The sequence below is a fragment of the Bactrocera tryoni genome, chromosome 3 (genome assembly GCF_016617805.1).
Source record: "Bactrocera tryoni isolate S06 chromosome 3, CSIRO_BtryS06_freeze2, whole genome shotgun sequence".
Classification (NCBI taxonomy): domain Eukaryota; kingdom Metazoa; phylum Arthropoda; class Insecta; order Diptera; family Tephritidae; genus Bactrocera; species Bactrocera tryoni.
Genome location: NC_052501.1, coordinates 67,141,455 through 67,165,183, shown reverse-complemented (window position 1 = coordinate 67,165,183; position 23,729 = coordinate 67,141,455). Strand labels below are relative to the sequence as shown.

The 23,729-nt window shown below is 39.3% G+C and overlaps 1 protein-coding gene across 1 annotated transcript; it reads left to right on the top strand.

Annotated features, from left to right (window-relative positions):
* The first annotated feature begins 19,515 nt into the window (after positions 1-19,515).
* LOC120772660 (lysyl oxidase homolog 2B) lies at positions 19,516-23,008 on the top strand. The gene is made up of 4 exons (XM_040101392.1): positions 19,516-19,918; positions 21,425-22,361; positions 22,423-22,580; positions 22,647-23,008. Exons 1-4 carry the CDS (start codon positions 19,705-19,707, stop codon positions 22,862-22,864), a joined length of 1,527 nt encoding a protein of 508 aa, XP_039957326.1. The 5' UTR covers positions 19,516-19,704; the 3' UTR covers positions 22,865-23,008.
* The last annotated feature ends 721 nt before the right edge of the window (positions 23,009-23,729 follow it).

Genomic DNA, 23,729 nt, shown 5'->3' with positions numbered 1-23,729 from the left:
TTTGCAAAAATGAAGGCGACCATAATGTTACAGACTTTTTCGTGCCTGCATACATGATGGATGTTGACTCTCCTGCAACATCCTGGCTGTGGATGAACTTCAGTTCCAACAAGACGGCGATATATGCCATACAGCTTACGAAATAGGCAATCAAATTTTGGTAAACGCATTATCAGGCTTCGCGACTACCGAGCGATTTTACACCACTGGACTATTTATTATGAGATCATTGAACTCGCTGGGCTGTGCAGATAATCCCAAGACTATTGACCCCTTGTAAGAGAATATTCGACGCGTTACTGCTGTCGTACGGCCTCAATTGCTGCAAACGTGTTTAAAAGTTGAACCTCCCGGCTGGACTTTGTTCGGTCCATCTGTTGTTAGAAAACTGTTGGCAATGACAATAATTGATTTACATTCTATTTCTCCATCAAAACCACACGATTTCAATATGCTAATTTGCTCGATTATTGCGCGTTTTGCTTCAAGGCCTGTATCGAATCGGGATTGTCCCCATCGATTTTACATATCCCCACAAGAAATAGTCTAATTTTGTGATATCACACGATCTTGGTTGTTAATCGACCGACCCGAAACGTGAAGTTATATTGTCATGGAAGTGTGCTGTCAATAAATCCATTGATTGATGCGAGGTGGGAAGTGGCGCCGTCTTGTTGAAATCAATTGTCGCCGAGATCATGAGCTTCAGTTTCAGGCTTAAAATAGTCAGTCATCATGGCGCGATAACGGTCGTCTTTGACGGTTACGTTCCCACCAGCATCATTTATAAAGAAATATAGACTGATGATTCTACCGGCTTACAAACCAAAGCAAACCGTTGTTTTTCTGGATGGCAGCTCTCGAATCTCTTCGGGTCGTTTTTCGTGAGGCAATTTTACTTTTTACAACCCATTGAGCCAAAAGTGGGCGTCTTCGCTGAACAAAATTTGACTTGAAAACGTCAGATCTTCTTGGAACTTTTTAGGAACCCATAGAGGGAAGCCATGTCGTTTGAGAAGGTTGAGCGGTTTCAGTTCCTGCACAAGCTGTAGTTTGTACGGTTTCAATTTGAGTTTTCGAAGTAAAATGTGTCAAGTCCATACATCAGTCTGCGCTGCTATATTTTCTTCACTGCGTACTGTACTGTGGTTGAAGATTATCCAATTTTAAATTCTGGGTCTCAAGATCGCTGGCGGTGTTGCCAATAGTACGTCCAACGGACCAATTTTGTAATGATGCAGATAACATCTGCAAATGTAGAAATTGTGCTGTTTTACGATGTACTTGTAGGATACTTTCTTGTAGTACATGTGTTTTTATTGGCTGTAGCATGGAATATGCTTATCCCTGCTTGGTAACTCCACACTTGGGGAATGTGAGGGAGCAACTACAGGTAACCGTAGGCAAAGTATGACTCATTTTGCGGAGTGATGGGGGTCTAGGACGTCATGTTGTTTGTGACATGTGCCACTTATGGAGCCGCAATACGGTGGGAATGAGCCACGACAGTGTTGGGGTTCCAAAAACTCCACTCAATACAGCATGTATGGTGCTTGCCTGTTTGCCTGTATGTCGCAACGTCTCCACGGATGCTATACTGGTTCTGTTAGATGAAGATCCTCTTGACCTGATTGTCATACAGCGTGCTGTTGCATTCAAGTTAAGAAGGGGCTTGAGTGTGTCATTGCTGCGGAACAACTGGATTGCTGGTTATGATATGGAGAGGGAGGGATATCTAGGGGGTAGGAGGTTTCTAGACGATAGGATCAGGTGTAGGTGGAAGACCATTTGGACAATAGTCCTATCGTTCGTGTAACTTATGAGTACATTCGGGACGTTGGGTTTGTTAAGGGGTTTCATATTCTATCTGAGCTTGGGTTTTCTACTTACGGGACATTATACCAGAGCCACCTAACTGATAGATCTCCAATGGTCGGAACTGCCGAAGAGTCAGGGTCAGGTGAACTGTTTAGGCGACGAAAGCGTTTAACTGAGAATTAGGGTTAACTTCTTGTGTGAATGGTGTATGCGTGTAATGTGCTTACAGAGTCCAACCCTTAGTCACCAACCCAGAGCAGTATGGAAGCTCAACTGGTAGGAGTTTCGGCTACGAGATCTGACTGGAGACTTATTTCCGGTACAAAGGGGAGCTAGAGTCCTTGGGGTTTGCTCCAACCTGATCACGACCCTCCCGGGAGTATCGTAGCGGTTGCGGTAAAAACCCGAATGCGGGAAGAGCTGACACTTTGTCAGTTGAATGCGGAGCTATATTGCAACCGGATGTCGAACCCAAAGTACGGCAGAAGTTTTTGAAGGGCTTGGAGCCCTACCAAGGTGGTTGGTGTGTCCATTCCACACTCAAAATTGGTTCTTAAAACAGCCTGGCATTTTCAGGGTGCTGAACAATGTATTGGTTTGATCCGCTGTACTTTTGAGCGCCGTGGGGTAAGGCTGCCGCCAGCAGGTACTCATTTTGAACACACCGGACGTTGTCGCTGCTTGATTCTAAAGTAGCGGAGGGGCTTAAGTAAGAGGCGGATAGATAAATTAGATTCTGTGGAAGTAGCAGTCTTAATTTATGTAATTCGTCATGGATTCATACTTTATCGAACGCCTGTGGTACGTCTACAAAGAAAGATCTGTGCAAATGTTCTTGTTGCCTATCGCATTTTTAATGAAGCTTGTTGTGCGCTGCAGCTATTATAATAGATATCCTAAAATCTACCTGAAAACCCATCCGTCTTAATCGAAATATATAACTTATCTAAATGTTGAAGGGTACCAGTTATTTTGGCTTTTTATCAACCTGACAGTCGTGCCTACTTCAGCCATCCGATTTATCATACACTTTTCACTTCACCATTTTGCGTACACAACACGCTTGTTAGCCGCTAAGATACTTTGCTTGTACTTTTATTTGAGTTGCGCTGTCGCATAAAGCAGCTGGTGATAATTTTCAACGCACACACGCATACACACACACACATACAAGTACAATTCGCAAAGTAAGGTGGCGCCGCGCCAAATCACCTGTAAAATGTAAATTGTAACACGTTCGAGCACTTCCGCGCAACTGGGGAATGAATGCCTGAGAGAGGGAAAAATATATGCGATAACAACAAAAACAAATGCGACATCTGTTATACAGTAGAAATGACACCAAAACGCCGCAAATCCAAAACAGCTTTGACACGCGGCGAGCAGGGCACACGCCTAAGACACTGGCAGCTTGTAAGCGAGCAACTTTTTTCGTGTTAATAAGCGTTTGTATGTGTGTGTGTGGGTGTGAGTGTGTTTGGTAAAGTGTGAGTGTGTTAGTGTGTAAGTGAGTTCCGGAGTTTTCAGCCTATAGCTTACAGCCTTTTGGCTTACAAGACTTGCAGGCGCGCTTCCGAGCGACACGACAGCTGCCGTTGATTGCGCGGCGCTACGCACACTGACACATATACACACACATACGCGTATACATGCCTCCAGTGACACAGCTGCTCAGTGTGTTGCCTTAACTTGTGGCGCGTGACGCGCCTCTGCTGGATTGCTGGCGGCTGATTGAGTGTTTGGCGTATAATGACACTTGCCACACGGTGTTTGTTGCTGTTTATTTGTATTTTTTCGTAACTTCTAACTTTTTTCGTTGCTCGTATGTTTTACCTGCTGGCTGATAAAGCAATCTTTATCTGTAGGCAGCGCTTGTTTACCGTTATTTACCGTCAATTCTGCTGTTGCTTTACTTTCTTTTGCTGCTTTGTCACTCTTTTTGCTGTTGTTGTTGTATTTCAGTCATCTTTGCCTGTTGTTGATTTTTGATTGCGCCGCTTACGTGTTCGGCCATCGGCATCGCTGCCGCAGTTAATAGCTTGTTAATCTGTCGTAAATTTTATATTCACCGTTATACTTGGCACAAATTGGAAAAGTTTTAATCACACAACTTCTTTGCCATTTACTTTAGCCGCACTTCGCTTTCGTTTTTTCTTCGTTTGTTCGTTTGCTTTTCTTGCGTAGGCACTTATTTATTATTGTGCCCAGTTGGAATATGAATTATGAATTGCTTGTTTAAGTGCAACACGCACTTGCAACCGTGCCGCTGCCCGCCCCTCCAACAACTCAAACAAAGAACTAAAACAACAAAGCTTGTTTACAATCACAGCTTTGCGCCACCAACTTAATGCGCGACAGCGCCAAAGTTTCCAACACAAACATATCTCAGTAGGAGGGGAGTGATTGGCGGGCGGTTTGTGCCCCAACCGTGTGCCAAGTTGGCAACTTTCGCATGAATTATGTGACACTCGGGTATATAAGTTATATCGGTTTGTGGCAGCGAGAAAGTAATCAAGCCGCAAAAGCGGCCACGTGAAGCGCAGATTAATTTCAAAAGTTCTTTTAATGCATTGATCTTTGCGGTGTGGACTCAAATAAACGAGCGGCGACATTGAATGGCACTTTGGAGTGCTTTTAATCAGTTATGAAAGCCATAAATTACTGTTATATGAAATTAGGTTTATGGCTAGCTGAGGCATAATAAAAACTAGGCTGCGAGCTTTTTGCAATATGAATTAAAAGCTTTGACAACTTTGTTGATTTAGCAGCGGAGTTGAGTTTCGGGAAGTTTATTGCGTCATCCATACATACATCTAGATCACTCGGGACTTTCACTTCTAGTACTGAGCACATATCTTTCTGCTGCGGCGCGTTACAAAACAAATTAAATTGATGGTCGATAGATTAATGGTCGATAGATTAGATGGAGTATTTTAAATTTATTGAGACCTTATATTTCCTGTAACTGCTTTCAAGTCTGAGTGCTTCGGTTTTAAAAATACAATATCCTGCCAAAAGTTCTGTTATAAAATCAGACTTTACAATAAGACATATTTTAGGTGATTGATGTACAAAATTTTGTTCGAAATAGCCACTTTTTTCTTAGCCATAAGCCTTCAAACGATTCGGTTATTGCTCAATAATTCAAGCACGCTATGTTGCTTATGGACTCAGTAGACGTACTTTCTTCAATAGCCTTTTCTGGAAAGATTATGGGTGAGTCGGGTCAAGCTGTCACGTTCTTTTTGACAGTATTGCTTGGTATTTGATTATGGAAAGACTTATGCTTGAACAAAGTTTAAAAATCGTTCAATTTTATGACGAAAATTCACATTCTGTAAAGAATGTGTTTCGCGCGTTTTGCTCAGCTTATGGCCAACACAATCGGCTTACTGAGCATGCTATCCGCAACACCATCCCTCATCTTGAGACCTAGCATTCATTATTAGACCGAAATTCGACTGAAAAGACCACGTACAGCACCCAGTGAAGAAAATATAGCAACTGAGAGTGCACACGAAGACCGTGTAGAGTCGTTTAGGCGGCGTTCCCAGCAACTCTGACTAACGTATGGATTGACTTAGCGCATTTTACGTCAATATTTTAAATTGAAGGCGTACAAAACACAGCTTGTGCAAGAGCTCTGATGCCGTTCGATCTTGCTAAGTGACATCTCTTCACTCTATGGGCTCTTGCAAAGAACATCCGAACCAAATTCTGTTCAGCGATGAGGCCCACTTCTGGCTCAATGGGTACGTAAACAGGGAAAATTGCCGCATTTGAAACGAAGAACAACCTGAAGTGATTAAAGAGCTGACATTTACCAGAAAATACAACGATTTTGTGTTTTTTGGTCGGTGGTTATTCAAAAATAATACTGGTGAGAAAGTAATCGCCAAGGTCAAACGTTATCGCGCTATGAAAGCCGACTATTTGATGCCTGAAATTGAAGCTCGTAATTTCAGCGACATTTGGTTTCAACAAGACGGCGCCATTTCCTAAACATCGCATCAATCAATGGATTTATTGAGAGAACACTTCGGTCATCAGATAATTTCTTCTTTTGGGCCGGCCGATTGAGCATCAAGATTGTGTGATATAACAACGTTACACCATTTCCTGTGGGGATATGTAAAGTCCAAGTCTTTGCAGTTGAAATGCTCGAACGAGTCATTGGATGGACCATCTGAGCCATAGCTGCGACCAACATTTGAAAGAGATAATCTCCAGAAAATAAATGCCAAAGAATGTTCTTCTTTATGGTAGTAAACATTCCCCATTAAATTTGATGTTTCTGTGTCTTTTATTTAAAAAAAGTACGAAACGACGAAGAATTGACGATGCTGCTCGAACTAAAACGTTTTTAAGATTCTCTAAATTTCAAAGATTTTTTTTGATAATCATGCCATATTCTCTACCTCTAACCTCGAACTGGAAGACGGAGTCGCCTCCTTACAGTAGTGTTTCTAATATTTTATAAGCTTTATTAACTATCTTCTCACTTACAACGACAATGATGATTGGAAGCAGTGTCTGGGGATGTTCAAACGTAATAAACCCAAGATTTTGCATCGAAATGTGACAGTAAATGAAATATGTACATCTTCATGATTTTACTCCGAATTGCGATCGACAGTTATCCGAGTGGACTGTTCATGAAACCCATTCCAAGAAATGGAAAAATGCTGCAGCGGGCTGGCAAGGTTAAGACGTCTGTATTTTGGGGTGGGCATGAAGTAATTTTATTGACTACCGTGAGTGTTATTGGATGTTATATAGAGTTTCAGTAAAAATAGTTTTTCAGATTATACCAAAATATATGAATATCGGGATAGCAAGACTTCTCAGTTAACAAGAAGCCAGAAACATCTCATTCAAACATTTATTTATCGATCTAGTTAAAGAAAATTTGGTTATTTTAAAAATTATTGACTATCATGTTTGAGATTTTGAAAATGTTGACAGCAAATGCAAAGAAAATAGACTCAAACTCTCGTTTTTCGTTTTTTTTGGCTTTGGAAAGAATCCATGTCGCCTGTGGTTGGATTTTAAAAATCATGATATTTGATCTACTTAGATATGTATTTCTGAATTCTAAAGGAACTAATCCCTATACATAAATCAAGTGCATAAACATATGTAAATAGACCAACTTGAAGATTAATACATAAACAGTGCTTGCAAAAGTAAGTTTTTCAACATTACCAGAAAAAACTAAGCCGTTTGAAAAGGTGACGTGGAAAAAAAGTTGGCATTCATATATACATACATACTACATATACAGTGAATCAAAAAAGTTTTGGCACACCTCAGTTTTTCCACTTTGCTTCAATATAACTTTTAATTAACTGAACATACCAAACAAAAAACAAACATATTTGTTTAAATAATGTTTTTTTAATACATATATACAAAAATTAAAAATAAGATATTCATACAAGTAGGAAATTATTACGAAAATAATGAAAAAGAGTTATATTCATATCAAAAAAGTATTGACACAAAATATAAAAATGGTAATACAAAAGATGAAGAAAAGAAATTGAAAATGTTTAGTATTTTGTTGCACCTTCCTTGGCTTTAAAAATCGCTTGCAAACGCCTTTGCATACTTACGACCAAATGGGAAGTCTCCCGACTGGTAATATTGGCCCATTTTTTCTTCAGAGCATTTTTAAGGGATTCTTTCGAAGTTATTTGGTGTTTGCGAATTTTTTTCAAGCAAATACCAAATATGCCCAATGGGATTGAGATCAGGGGATTGTGGAGGTGTTTTCAGCTGCTTGCAGTTATAAATTAACCCCTCTTGAAACAGACGCGAAGTGTGTTTGGGATCATTGTCTTGTTGGAACTGCCATTTCTCTCCATTTAAACCCAATTTAGTTACGCTCAGAAGCAAATTGTTCTTCAAAAGGCTTAAATAAACAGACTTATCCATTTTTTCGTCTATAAAACAAGATTCCCAACTCTACTTGCCGCTATACACCCCCACACCATTACGTTTCCGCCGCCATGCTTGATTGTTTTTATGATGTTATTTTCTTGGAGCTCTATGTTGGGCTTTCGCCATATTTTTTGAGACTCATCCGATCCAAATAAATTGAGTTTGGATTCATCACTAAAAATCACGTTTTTCCAAAAAGTTTCAGTTTGGTGTAGTTGAGCTTTAACGAAATACAAACTCTTTTTTTAGCTTTTGAAATGTGAGGCATTCGGCCTTTTTTGATTCACTGTATGTTTGTAAGTACATATTACTTATTTTAAAATCGATGCTCCTCAGAAAGTAGAAATCAGTATTCCTCACACCTCCATCTCACTTTTTTGACACGTGTCATATTCTGAGTTACTACACCCTTGTTTGTGCTTACCTGAACTTTTTAACGCCACTTTCGTCCACAAATGCAACTATTTTGTTGTGAAATAAACATCATTTCCAAAAAAATTAAATAAACATTAGTACAATCAACAATTTTCAAAATCAGCTACATTTTGCTGATAACTCCTCGTTTTATCATTGACGAGCGTTGACCGGTGCGTATGAGCAACAAACTTCACTTGCCTTATAGCTGGCCAAAATCCAGGTATTGACCTTAACGTGTGTAGATTTATTATACCCTGAACAGGGTATATTAAGTTTGTCACGAAGTTTGTAACACCTAGAAGGAATCGTCGGAGACCCTATGAAGTATATATATAAATGATCAGTATGTTGAGCTGAGTCGATTTAGCCATGTCCGTCTGTCTGTCCGTCTGTCTGTCTGTATATATACGAACTAGTCCCTCAGTTTTTAAGATATCGTTTTGAAATTTTGCAAACGTCATCTCTTCAAGAAGCTGCTCATTTGTCGGAACTGCCGATATCGGACCACTATTACATATAGCTGCCATACAAACTGAACGATCGGAATCAAGGGTTTGTATGGAAAACTTTCAGATTTGCCAAGATATATTCACGAAATTTGGTATAGATTATTTTTTAAGGCAACAATGTAATCACCGAAGAAATTGATCAGATCGGTTAACTATAGCATATAGCTTCCACACAAACTGAACTCATAGATACTAACAGAAATGCACCTGTGAAGGGTATTTAGCTTCGGTGCAAGTTAACGTTTTTTCTTGTTTTTATTTAAAATTTATCTCATTTACTTGCGACAGGAGTAAAGATTTTTTAAATAAGATTTAATTTCCACATTATTAGCGTGTAAACGTGTTAAAGTTTCTACAAACAATAGCAATTTAAATCATAGAAAGTAATTTTAATTCAAACTCAGAAGTATTTATGGAGTAACATTAATATTAAAAATATTTTGGAAGAAATGTTGTTCTCTTGAAGCCTCTGCTCCTTCTTAACAAAAACTCTGGACAAACTGATGAGCTGGTACATAAGGAGGCGCATTGCGAGGGACCATTTATCAGGAGCACAACATGTAAAGGTAGGTCGGTGGATGCTGCCCTGCATACTATCATGTCTTAGCTTGAGGAGGCCATTAGGGTTAATGATTTCGCTGTTGGGAATTCACGGTTCTCCTTCTCATCTATTTCTACGCCTCAGTGTTGTCGTAAAGATTCTGGAAATGCCTCATCTCTTCCACTCACTCACGAAGTCCTCCTCATCAAAAGTAAACCTCAAATGTTTATTGATGCTCTCAGTTCACAGAAGTCCAGTGAAGGAAAAGTTGTTCAAGAAAGCGTTTTTTAGAATTTTCCCACACCATCCTAGAGGAAGAGATTTAGAGCTAAGAGAAACAAAAATCTTTAAAATGCTTACAAAGGAATGCTTGGAAAGGAAGCTCACGTACTTCTTTAAAAATTTATCGCTACGAAAAACCTACTCCTTAAAAGTAGACAACTCAACATTTACCCCAAAGCATTTTCAGCCTCTGCAGCTCTTCCTCTGACGAGCATACCAAAGAGTCTGTAATCCTTAAATATCTTCAAAGTTATTTCTCATCCCTCCCGCAAAGAAACTTGGCCTTGATGAGCATATAACCGATAAGGCACAGGCCTGCGTCACTGTTAATTTATCAGGCTATTTAGTTGTCTGTCTACCTTACAACTTAGCTGTAATTTATTTCTAAAACATAGTATACTTTTCAGCGCCAATGAAAAATAACACTTTATCAATAGCAACAAAGAGCGTTTATGTTCTTGTATTCAAACCTTTTTAGTGACAAATTTCACATCGTTAATTGAATGCGCGCCTTAAATGCCATTAAACGGCTCGCGTAAGTTTATGAATAGATTTGGAGCACTTTCTTTAGCTAACAACTTAGTTTACCTTCAAAGGATTGCTTTTGTGTGAAAGCGCGAATTGTTAAGCTACTTTTGAGTATTTACCCTTGGTGTTGTATATTTTTAGGCGCACAAAGCTGTTAAGCGTTGATTGATTATTTTGTTTAGCTTAAGTGAGATTGATGGAGGCGCTTAGAATGTGCATTTGTGTGTGTGTTGATGTTTCTTAAGCGCATAAACTTAATTAACAGAAGCGCTTGAAGATTTTGAATTAATTTAAAGGCGATTAGACACAAGAGCAAGGAAAAAATGAGGTGAGCCCCAGAAAGTTGGTTGCGGGTTGGTTTGAGTTCGCAAGAAGCTAGAAGTATCCATAAACGGTTCATAAGCTGTTATGTTAGAAGTGAGGAATTTATTTTTCAATAATTGTTTGAATCTTAACCTCAACAGTTTTTACAGTTGTCACTAAATCTCGGGTTATGAATCACTTGATGCTGTTCTGCTCGCATTTACTTCCTGAACTTTTAAAATTGTATATCTACATATATTTACACTTATATTTATTCATCCACTTTTCCATCATTGACCACTGTCTGTCCGTTTTGGTCAAATGTGCCAAATTGTCATTGCCCAGTGAACTGTCAGTGAATTTGTCAAAGCGAGAAATTGATAACTGTGAGCAATGAAGCGTTTATAAACGTGAGAAAGCGATGTTGCAACAACTCACCTCTTTGCACACATACATACATACATACATATGTATGTACTCCTATAAAAATAATATTAGCAAAAAGTTGTGGAAGTCTTGACAAAGCACAGATTTACTACATTAGGATGCGTCGGCTTGTTAGGTCTAAGTTGATGGCAGATATGGTCCTCAAGTATTGACTCTTTCGTGAATGTTTTTTAATTCCCTTTCTTAATTGAGGCAGTTTCTTATGTGGATATTGTACGACTCTTAAACAAATTTCTCTCTTTCTCTCTATCATGCTCTTTTTCTCTCTCACTCTCTCTCTCTCTTACAGAAAACTCCTCGTTATCTCTCTCATAAAAATTTTTAAGCATCGCATTCTTAGAGACTCTCAAACAATTTTTTCTCTTTTTCTCTATCTTGCTCTCTTTCTCTCTCATTCTCTTTCTCTTACAGAAAATTCATCGTTATGTCTTAAATTATAAAGTATCGCCTTCTAAGCAACTCTCATAAAATTTCTCACTCTTTCTCTCTCTCTTATAGTAAGTTCACGTTATGTCTCTCATAAAAACTTCTCTCTCCCTCTGTCTCTATCTCTACCTCTCTCTCTTATAGCAAGTTCCCGTTATGTTTCTCATAAAAACTTTAAAGTATCGTATTTTTAGCGACTCTCAAAAAAATTTCTCTTTTTTTCTCTATCTCGCTCTCTGTCTTTCTCTTACAGAAATTTCCTCGTTATGTCTTAAATTATAAAGTATCGCCTTCTAAGCAACTCTCATAAAATTTCTCTCTCTCTCTCTCTCTTATAGTAAGTTCACGTTATGTATCTCATAAAATTTTTTCTCTCCCTCTCTTTCTATCTCTATGTCTCTTTCTCTTATAGCAAGTTCCCGTTATGTCTCTCATAAAAACTTCTCTCTCTCTCTCTATCTCTCTCCGAAGAAGAGAATTTGGCAACTAGTCTAAAATTAGATGATCAATGCTCAGCAAAATTTTTAAAACCACCATCGACTATATCCGTTCCTGCTGTCATAACTAAGTGGGTTCACTGTATGACTTGGGTCGGTGCTCGGATCGAATAATAGAAAAACTGGAAGTTGGATGAGCAACGCTACCAAACACTTATCAAAACTGAAGCAACTAGTTTAAGCTTTAAAATTATTACGCCTAACCCTTCACTGTAAGATACTGTTCTGAGAGACACAGTCATAGTCATATTTTCTCTCAAATATTCTTTTTAAAAACACGGTAATTGCGCAGCCCAAAACCAATGAAACTTTATACATCTGCGTCCAGTAACGCATTCCTACCACCCTAATGCAGCTCTTCTCTTTAAATCTTCATATGAGTGAGCAGCTAGATTTATTCATTTATTCATGCCACTCGCCACACTCAAAGGACTGTTGCAATATTAGCTTCGACGGTAAACTTCCCCTTTATATTACTGGATTACTACTCACACGTGACTACATACATATAAACCGGAGTATGTACTCAGTGCATATACGAAATCTTATGTGCGGACATAGATATTGAAGCAGTCACGTGAACAGTCACTGGAGCATGCCCTGGCCGTCCATCGTTAGCAAACAAATATTTAATTTTGAGATTTTGATCAGCCACGTAATCAGGTGGAAAAATAGCTCCACAATTACTTGAGAGGAATGATTATGTGCGCAAATCAAAGATGATGGTGCCGGTTTCACTTGATAAAATTGCATCGCTTGCGTTGGTCAAAAGTCGAGTGCATATGAAGCGGTGTGGCAATGAATGTTGGTTTTGGTTGATAGCAAAACCTCATTCCGCACTTTAAGAACTAATTTGATAAATTTATAAATTATAGAAAAAGGAAGGAATCAATTTTAGTTTATTCTAATAACAGATATCGGACTAATGGAGTCCATAACAAGGCCTTGGAAATTACTATAACACACGCAACGATTCCCTTTAAGAGCTCTTCGCCCGCTGTTTGCAAGAAGGCGTCTTACCGAATATATGGAAGGAACCAAGCTCACACCATCCTCTCTGCAAATTGGGCATACTTGGAAAAATTCTATAATATGTGATCGATTGTAGAAGCATCTAGAGCAAGAAGGTACAGGAACGGGACCGCCGTTTTCGTAAGCTAAAGTCAGCCATCGATGCGATCAGAAAGGTGACCAGTGTCGCCAGCAAGTCATCGAAAAGAACGCTATGGATGTACGGCACAAAAGTGTACTACGCTGTCGTAACGTTTGACGTTTGAAATGCGTTCAACTCTGCCTATTGGCCGTATATAATGAGCGCTATCGAATGTAACAAAACACAAGTATATTTGTTAAGAATTATCTCCAAATACATGTAAAATAGGCTGTTACTTTATGATACCGACGTGGGACGAAAAGATTACAGGATGACTTGTGGGGTACCACAAGGCTTAGTTCTAAATCCACTGCTACGTGTGCTACGACTCCCATTAGAAAAGTGATCCAAATTATAGAGTATACTGATGATATTGCGGTAACTATGATAGCAAAGAAACTCAGCCAGGTATAAAACCTATGTTAAAACAAGGCCTTAAGAATAAAGAACTGACTCACGACAAAAAAGCTCCAATTAGCAGCTCAAAAAACAGAAGCAGTGTTAATTACAAGCAGGAAAAAATTATAAAAGGCTACACTTAATATCGTGGCTAAAGGAAATAAGAGTGATTAGTGGATTTCTCACGGTCGCACGAGGCGTCTGTTGTTATAGAGGGTATCATGCCGCCGACATAATAGCATTAGAACTGTAAAGAGTGTATTTGAAGACGACTTACGACAGTAAGGCGAAAAGAAGAAGGCAGTAAAGTAAGGCGAAAAGAAGAAGGCAGTAAAGTATATGCGTGGCAAAAGCGCTGGGATATGGCGGAAAGAAGTAGTTGGATGTGTAAACTAATTGGAAATATGCAAAAAATGGGTGGAGAGAAAACACGGCGAGTGGTGTTATTAAATTAACAGTAAATTTCGTAAAATACTAATAAGCAGGAAATAAGAGTTCAAGGAACGGAAAAAGATGAACAGAAGTAAAATTATTTTTTTCTTTTCTCATTCAGCTTTCACCGAATCTACTTTTTCAATTTTGTGAAGGTGGCATCTGATGATCCACTATCAACGCTACCTCAAAGTAACTCTCTGGTATGCCCCGTGTTGCTTGCGTTCCTATTCCTAAGCGTTCCTGTAGGGCTCATTGCTTCAAACAACCCTTCAACGAGCTGAATGTCCTGGGGCAGGTTAGGTGAATTGTATACCCACCTGCCGCCAAGCGAGCGAGATCGTCTGCCGTGTCATTTCCTTCTATTCCTATAAGACCGGGTACCCAGATCTACTTATAAGGGGGTGCTTGGCTTGCATAGGTCCACTTAACACCTTTTTTTATGCCCACAACTTAGGTCCGAAGGTCTGAATTTTAGTCATGTAGTTTGAATCTCCACTCTTAAATTCATCAGTAAATATATAGAATGTATAGAAGAACCATTGGTCCATTATTCCTTATTGGTGAATGAAAACGTCGTATTACATTCGCATGGGTCGCATTGCCAATTTAGCCCCAATTATGTAACAACGTTGAGTATGCTACCATGCGCCTAGTCTGAGTCCACTGACCTAAATCATGAGCCGGCTGGTCGCAAGTATTGCCTCGGACTTTACTCGTATATTTATTGGCGGGATATCAAAGATATTCTCCATAGCATAAGTTGACGTTGCCGCTCGTAATCCGCAGTAAGCAGGCCCGTTGCACTTGTTCCATAATGCTATCCACCATGCTCCAAATGTTAGTATGAGGCGGATGATACTAAGAGGTCGTACACACCACTCTGGGGCAATACCTTTTCTATGGGAGTTTCTGATTCGAAGAGCTTTGGAAACCGTACTCTCATTGTGTTAGGATAACTCCGAGATATTTGACCGAGCTCGAGAATACAGTAGTTGTACCGCTCCAAGAGGGGAGATTGAATTTCGAAATTCTTGTCTTTCTTGTGGAAAACATATTTATATTTTCTTTGAATTGACAGTTAGGCCATCACCCTCCGATTTTGTTCAATTGTATTACTGTAAAGTAATCATATAAACATCCGTACCTGCAATTTCGTCTAAGTGTGGCGCTATACACTGTCGCACTTGCGTAATTTCCAATCTTAATTACTTAGCTCCGCAAACAAACTTGAGACAAAATATCAAATGAATGCAAACATTGGAAATGGAAACGAATTTAAAAGACCCGCAATACCGCAAATTGACATCGTCGAAAGACAAGTATCGATAGCCAAGAGCGGCGGCGGGTGAATTCTATGCGACATGGTGACTAAATGGCGATGACAATCAAGCCGTACACTAACAAGCACTGAGAGTATATGTTATATATTTTTATCTGTTAAAAAAATATAAAACTGAATCTTTTTAGTAAAAATAAAAGAAAGAGAGAGAGGAGAAAACAACAAGATGACTTGGCAACGCTAGTGAATTGCTAGCATTTGTGGATAGACGTAAATATATAGATTTACATACATACATACATATATCTATGTATAAATATGTATATACATATATACATATATTGTATACATCGCATATGCTCATGTCGCAACACGCCCAACTTGCCACAATTGCCATCATTGAATTGATCGTCAACAGATTTAGCAATAGCGTTGGCTTTTACTTTATTGCTATTGGATTTGTTTTTGTTTTTACTGTTTTTTCGCTTATTTTAATCACTATGTTTATGCCAAAGCATAACGCCCTCCATTGATTTTTACGTTTTTTTTTATAATTTTTTTGGCTATTTTATACTCTTCTTATTTATAACTGCCGCAATTAAGGGTCTCATGACAATTGGAACATTTGAGTGTCAAGTTCAAATCTTTCAATCGACAACATCTGTGGTGTGTTACATATCTAGCTCACATGGCTTGAATAGGATGGAAGCAAAGTTGTCATAAACTATTTTTATGCCCTTCTCGAACAATGATAACATAAATTTAAGTATTTAGCGACTTGTTAGGTAAACTCGTTATAAGAATACCTTTTAGAGATATTGTATAACAAACATATAATATTTAAAAGGTTTGAGAGACTTTGCTGTCTTCAAAGAGGCTTCAAAAATATATATGTATATGTATGGAAGAAACTTCGTATAGAGTTAAATCAGTTGCTTCGACCAATTCTTTTTCATTTTGTGTAAGATGAACATAATAATTTAATCTTAAACAAAGCCAACTGAAGTCCATACCGCTAGACTGACATTTCTGATCCCTCAAGAAGGACTTTGAACCGTTGTTACAATGGAAATATTAAGTGTTCTTGATAGTAGAGTGAGGTCATCCATTTAGAAGGCACGACCTAGCTAGCGTAACTGCTGTCTCTACTACGTCAATATCTTCCTGTACATCTTACAGCTCATTATTCGCCGTTGCCAATGCGCAAAGGACTATAAATCTTCCGCAGAAGCTTTCTCTCAATAACTCGTAACGTCGACTCATCAGATGTTGGAATAGCTCACCGCCAGTTTACACAGCCGTATTAGTTTGAGTAGATACCAAATTAAGACACGGCGGCATCTTTTTCGTGCTGTCAACAGCAGCTTTAAAATCGACGAAGAGGTGGCGCGTGTCGATTCTCTTTTCACGTGTCTTTTCCAAGATTTGGCGCATGGTGATTATCTGGTCACTCTAAAGCCACATTAATAAGATCTAATCAGTTTGTTGATGGTGGGCTTTAATCACTCAAGATGCTCGATAGCACCTTATACGCGATGTTAAAGAGGCTTATCCCACGGTAGTTGGCGCCGATTGTGGAGTCTCCCTTTTTGTAGTTTGGGCAGAGCACACTTAAATTCCAATCGTTGGGCATGCTTTCGTCCAACCATATTTTACAAAGACGCTGATGCATGCTCTTTATCAGTTCTTCGCCGACGTGTTTGAATAGCTCGGCTGGCAATCCATCGGCCACCGCCGCTTTGTTGTTCTTCAGGCGGGTAGTTGCTATTCGAACTTCTATATGGTAGGGAAATGGAACGTGTGCTCAACGTAATCGATTGGGTAATCGGGTTCAATTACTTCTGGTGTTATGCTTTTACTGTATTCAACAGTCTGAAAAAGTGTTCTCTATATAATTTCAGTATGCCCTTGGCATCAATAGATCACCTCTGGGGGTTCTACAAGAGTGTGCTCCGAACTGGAAATTTTATATCGCCGTAATGAAATTTATGACTAAGGTTCTGCATATAAACCCACTCTCAGAATCTTCATCGGTAATATTTATGCCAAAAAATATGCGTTTGGTTCAAGGTTTAAAAAAATCAGACGTGGAGATATCTAATGCGCAATTTGTCAGATGATCTTTCTTTCAAAAGTAGTTCGCATGTCCCCAGAAATAATGATGCCGCTTAATTCGCAGAGATCATTACAATCCATCACTGGAAGTAAAAGGGATGTTGAAAAGTCTACTCCAAGATTTTTTTTTGTGTTTTCAAATGAACTCAGGGATTTAATACGTGGTCAATTCAGGAATGATTTGTCAATTTGTCAAAGCGTTAAACGTAGAAATGTGTTCATTTGTAGAAAATTTTCGAAGCTTGCTTTCGAGAGGTAGACCATTTGATCAAGAGAGATACAGATTGTTTTATGATGACTGTTCCAGAAATTGAAACTTTCCAGAAATTGATACTTGGAGAGGTTTTTTATAGGTTTTCGAAAATTTTGTAGGTAACCTTAAAGCATCAAATTATACAAAAGTTGCGCCAACTAAGATATACTGACAAATACTTAATAGTCTTTGTAGTAAAATTGAGTATGAAGGTAGACTATATCCTGAATAAATTTTCGGATAATTTAGAAAGTTAAAGGAAAAACAGAGAGAGAAAGATCTACTATAAGTGTTGAAAGAATGGTAAGGAAAGGTGCCATTTTGTCTGGTTACTATTGATCTTTAAAAAGGCATTGTCAACTGAAATGTTATACGAGTAGAAGAAAGATCATTAAAGGCGTTTAGTTGAGCTATCGACATTTTTCTGTCTGCTTAGTTCAATGTATCCTCATTTTTCAAAATGAACTTGATATTATAATATACTACATTATAATATGTTTTCTGATTTTTGTAATGTAAAATGAAATTAAGGAATATAAGTAAACAATATGTATATCGAAAATCGATCTTATAATATATCTTTGTTGCTTCTATATACTGTAAACCGTAGACCAATGTTTTATAGAATATAATAACGAAATATCGGCAAAGACTTTCTTGATATTTTTAATTAATATACTGAACTCATTTGCAACGATAATTCAAGAACAATTCTGAATAGCTATCCACCTACATTTATACCGGTCAATCTTTTGGCGACTTTAGTGGAGCATGACTGGATACAGTTCATTAAAGTCTACGAAAAGATGTTAAGGTTTAAAGTTATCACTGTCATTGAACATCAGTTTTCAAAAGGTCCCGCTAACAAGCGATATATGATGTAGAGAAACCCGAGCGTGAAACGTATAAACTATAAATTACCATCTCACGGCAATGCCTATGGGGTATACCATATAACATAATTGAACTAAGTACATGAGAATATCGTTTGCATAACTGTTATGTTGCTGGTGGCAAATGACACACACTCAGCTCAATTTCAAAAGCGCTGTGCTGTGGTTTGCAAACCATATGTGAAGGCGGGCAGAGAGGGGTTGCAATATTTATGTTGACACAACGTGTTGATCATACGATTTGCTTTGTGCGCGCATAACAATTTGAAAATGTAATCGATGATCAGCAGTGATCATGACAGTCATAACAGCAGCAGCATGGCGTGTGGCAATTGACAATTGTTAATAATAACGCTTGTTGTTGTTGCCAATCGAATGAAATTGCGCGCTGTCACACAGTGTCGCAGCGTTCTGGGGGGTCGCAAGCGATTGCATTGAGATTGGTTCAATGCAGCCAAGCGATCGCCAGACGTGATCGCGTGCGCATAGCAATTTCGCTCGCACTTGAGGTAACTACATTTATGGCTCATTATATGTTGTAGCTTTGATGGCTTTGATTTTGATTTCGATTTAACAAAGCCTGTTGCTTTTGCAGCATTTTGAGCATTTTTTATTTTCACTTGCTTGCACTTGCTATTTTCCCGCACAATGTTTGTCCAGTTGTCGTGCCGCATTTTCATCAGATTTGCAATGAAATGAAAAGCTTTGTACGCTCATTGCGCGTTCGGCAACTTAATTGTTTCTCAACATGCCTCTGCGCGTTCGATTTGCGCTCTCCTCTACGCTGCGCGCCGCTGCTGCCGCTTCCTGAAGCTGCTGATCGCAATGTTGCTTGACATTTCGTTCACTTTGGTGACACAATGACGTCAACGTTGGCTGAACGGACACCGCCATGTGGATTTTACATATGCGTATATGCTTGTGTGTATTCTTTTTTTCATTTTGGCGGCTGGGAAATATTTCAAAATGTGCCATTGTGTAATCTTCACCGCACTTGCGCGAGCGTTGTCCAGTTCCGCATTTGCAGTTCACTTTTGGCCATTAAAAAATATGTTTAGCGCATAATAATAAATAAATAAATATATCATATAATTTTCTCATTATAATTCGCCCCTCGCGGTTGTCTCTTTCGCATGGAATTTTCGAAATTCGGTTTTTTTATCATTTGATGACTTCGAACATTTGTTGTTGTCGTTGCGTTCTGTGTACTACATCTCGTTCGTTTGCTGTTGTTGTGCGCTCTAAGCTAGCTATAGATTTTTTGTCTCGAGCATAATTAAACTTTTGTTCGGCGCTTAGTGGCGTTTGGCAAATAGTCGCGGTTTGTTTGCCGCTCAAAGCTAAAGTTCTTTTTTCGACGCATCAGCGTGTTTCTAACATTCGTACGCGCGCGTCTCGTTACAGTTCCTCGCTTTAGCTTTAGTACTATTGGGTTTACTGATATCTTATAATAATTCTCGTGTGAAATGTCCTTACTACTTCATATAGTCTCTCAACGTCGGTTGCAGCTTCTTATTTTCGCTGTACTCGCCTTCAAAGGATTATTTGTAACGGGCGCCGTGCAGCGCACGCTCGAGGAGGCGCGTCAGGAGCGTCAACGTCTAGTACAGAAATATATTAAGACACTGAATAAAGAGGAGGGCGCCATACGGTTGGTGGGCGGCGAAACTGAATATGAAGGTAAGAGCATGAAAAGTGAATGAAGATGAACTTTGACTTGCTACTTCTAATTCGACTTAGTTGACTGCGATTTCAGAGATATCAAAGTATATCTGAGCTCGCTTAAGCTTTCGACAGTAACCAAGTTAGAGCAATAAGATCAACTAAACATTTAGGTTAGGTTAGTTCTTAGCCATTCCAGATGAAGTTCAGTTGATAGGTCCTTGAAGAGTAGTCATCCTTAAAGATGTCTTCGCTTGACACGAATTTTGACAGACTCTGCGGCCTTACTATTGATACCTCCTCCGGTGTATCAGTCTTCTCGATGTATCAGCTTCATCCTGCGTGCGTGTGTCCCCACCAGACAGTGACCAGTTAGTATCCCCAACACGTTCCTGCGGTATCTTCCATCGAGTGCCAATAAGAATTTTGTATACTTCTGATCTTCCTGAAAGGTGTGGCCGAAAGCATTAACTGAGGAAAGCCTGCTTTGAAAACAAATAAGGAAACGTTCAGCCAGATTGATTATATATAATATGATCTCGGAAGCAGACTAAATTTTGATTAACTCCAGCTACTTTTAAAATGATCGGAATGCTCCAACAATTATTTTATTCGACCTCATATTCAATATTTTTATATTATTCTGAAGGGCGATGTCTTCAGGATCTTCACAACCTATAGTATAGTCAACAATTCATATAATTTTTCTTGTTCAGCAGTGTATTGGGAGTTTTGCTTCGAGGAGGGGTCAAGTAGAATGAAAGTGAAAGGGAAGCGAAATATAAGATAATTATAACTCCATAAGAGTTTGTTCTAAAATCTAAAATTATTGTCATCAGAGGACCTCTCAAACGCGGGATAGTCAAGATGGAAGTGCTTCCACCTAATTTTCTTCAAGCCTTCCTGCGTGAGCGCCAATAGGACAATGGCTAACCCTACTGAGAGCAAAGAGATCACTAGTTTCCTTGCCTTCGATCTTGGGCCAAAGGGTTTTTGCGGCCCAGCGCTGATCAAGCTTTCGTGAAACCCAGCTATTTAGTAGTAGAAGAAGACACGGAAGCACCGATCCGCTCTCATTCTACCGATAAATAGCAGTACTAGGGTGCCTTTCCTTGCAAGGTCATCAGCTTTACAATTCCTGCGATTCCGCTGTGGCCTGGCACCTATATCAGTCCTATTACAAAGACAGTCGATGCTATGGATAGCGAGGTTAGACACCCTTGGATAAGCACTGAATGCGCTGTTAATGAGTTCGAGGTTGATTTCGCCACTCTGCTATGTGAGTGGATGGTCATTTGTCAGAAAGAGCTCTCTGGTTACGCAATAGGGATGGTCTGCACTCCGGCTCTCTCTGATTACGTAATAGGGATATTTTATGCCAAAAACAAGCAAACAGTACTTTTTCCGAACACCAGACACTGTACTTGGTGCACGGAAGTTTGTGTACATATTTGACTAAAATGGAATTTATTCTTCCAATTTATGAGTGCTCAAAGTTTTATTGCACCACAATTTTTTCTCCAGGCAACATCGAAGTGCTACACAACAGCAAATGGGGCGCCATCTGTGATGACGAGTGGGATGCGTTGGAGGGTCGCGTGGTCTGCCGACAATTAGGATATCCTGGCTTGAAACGTGTAACACACGATGGCTACTTTGGCTTAGCGCGACGCCGCTTCTGGATGGATAATATGTATTGCGAGGGCAATGAACATGAACTCACCGATTGTCATTTCGAAGGATGGGGTACGAATGATTGCGAGGCCAATGAAGCGGCCGGTGTGATATGTGAGAGCCCAGACACCGAACGTACCACGGAGGCGCCTTTACCACCATTACTACAGAAATTTACCTTACCGCATGCATATCGCATCGACTTGCGACTACGTGGTGGGCGACGTGCCAACGAAGGACGTGTTGAGGTGCGTATCGATAGTGGTCGTTGGGGTACCATATGTTCGGATGGTTGGTCGCTGCTGGAAGCGAATGTGGTGTGCCGCCAATTGTCGTTGGGTTTTGCACGTGATGCATTGCAGACAGACTACTTTGGTGGTTTGGATATGGCACCAGCCGTATTGAGTGGCACCGAGTGTTACGGCAATGAGACCACTTTGGCTCAGTGTCTCCATCACGATCACTTACGACCGCCAGCAGAATGTCATGGCGAACGTAATCATGTAGCGGTGGTCGTGTGTGATCACCTTGCGCCCGATTTAGTAGTGGATTTTTTTGAGCTTGAACGTACCGCGCACCTGGAAGATCGTCCGATGGCGCTGATGCAGTGCGCGATGGAAGAGAATTGCGTGGCGAATGAAGCCTATGACATCCAGCGCGACGATCCGAATTGGCGCTATGTAACGCGGCGGCTGCTTAAGTTCACGGCTAGTACGCTGAATGCGGGCAACACGGATTTCAGGCCGTTTAAGGAGAAGCATCTCTGGGAGTGGCACATGTGTCATATGTAAGACAAAGCATTGAAGTGGACTGTTCAAGTGTTGATTACCTATTCTTTCTATTCCTAGGCATTATCACAGCATGGAGGTCTTTGCCACATTCGACGTCTACGATCTATTGGGCAGCAAAGTGGCTCAGGGTCATAAGGCCTCATTCTGTTTGGAAGACAATCAGTGCCTATCGGGTGTACCCAAAAAATACAACTGCGCAAATTTTGGCGACCAAGGTCCTTATTACTTGTTGTTTAATGCATAAAACCGCATAAACTCTCTAAAATCTTTACTACTTCCAGGCATTTCCGTTAATTGCTCCGACATTTATCTCTACAACCTGGACTGCCAATGGGTAGATATTTCTGAGTTGGACACTGGCAGTTACATTCTGAAAATCTCCGTTAATCCAGAGTTTAAAGTGGCTGAAATGAGCTTCGACAACAATGCCGCGGTCTGCAATCTTTTGTATACCGACACTTATGCTCGCGTGGATGGCTGTCGACTGGCCAGGCCTTAAGTTTTTTTCTAAGTATACATACAATATTTGAAGAAAATGCTCGCTCGTGGAAGTCCATCGCCTTCACAATAGTGCCAAATAACATATAACTGATAGAACATGTAAAGCCAAATATAATAAAGAATAATTTTATTTTAAAAAGTAGGAAAATTAACGTCTTTTTGTTATCATAATTAATACTTTTTTGACTGAAAATAATCAAAAGTAGTAATGCCTGAAAATCTCAGCAGATTTGGCGATATAGGTGCTCCAATATAGGCTAAGCGTTGGTGGCTAGCTGCCACTAAAAAATTTGAAATTTTATCATGAAAGAGTTTTTCGAAGTGGCAGTTTACCTACGCAAAATTCAGTTTTTTCATATTTCATTAGTGAAATCAGAGGCACCAAAAATTTTTATTTTTTTCATTTCATAAAATAATAAAATTTTACATTTGATATATTAAATACCGTTTTTTTTGGAAATAGTATATTTTTGAATCACCCCAAAATGTAGGCAACACGTTTTATGTTCTAAATAAAATAAGAAAACTCAGTTCGAAGTGTGGCATACTTTTAGGGCCACACAAAGATACTAAAGGGTGATTCATTCCAAAGTTCCCAAATTTTTTATAAGAAAAAACATAGAAACTTCAAATTTAATGGGGAATATTAATTATCATTCGAATGAAAATTCTTTGGCATTTATATTTTTAAAGATTAAGGATACGGCTACGTCTCAGATGATCCACCGATTGCGTCCAATTTTCGATGACTTGTTCGAGCATTTTGACTGGTAACTGGCGAATGACACGTGTAATGTTTTGTTTCTCCATGTTTCTCCATGACATGAATCGAAGCGGGATTGTTCACACAGATTATAGTTTTA

Excerpts from the sequence above, each read along its gene's own strand:
- LOC120772660 (XM_040101392.1), top strand. The coding sequence starts at position 19,705 with ATGTCCTTACTACTTCATATAGTCTCTCAACGTCGGTTGCAGCTTCTT. Across the intron at positions 19,919-21,424 it reads CGGCGAAACTGAATATGAAG|GCAACATCGAAGTGCTACAC; the intron begins GTAAGAGCATGA and ends TTTTTTCTCCAG. Across the intron at positions 22,581-22,646 it reads CGCAAATTTTGGCGACCAAG|GCATTTCCGTTAATTGCTCC; the intron begins GTCCTTATTACT and ends TACTACTTCCAG.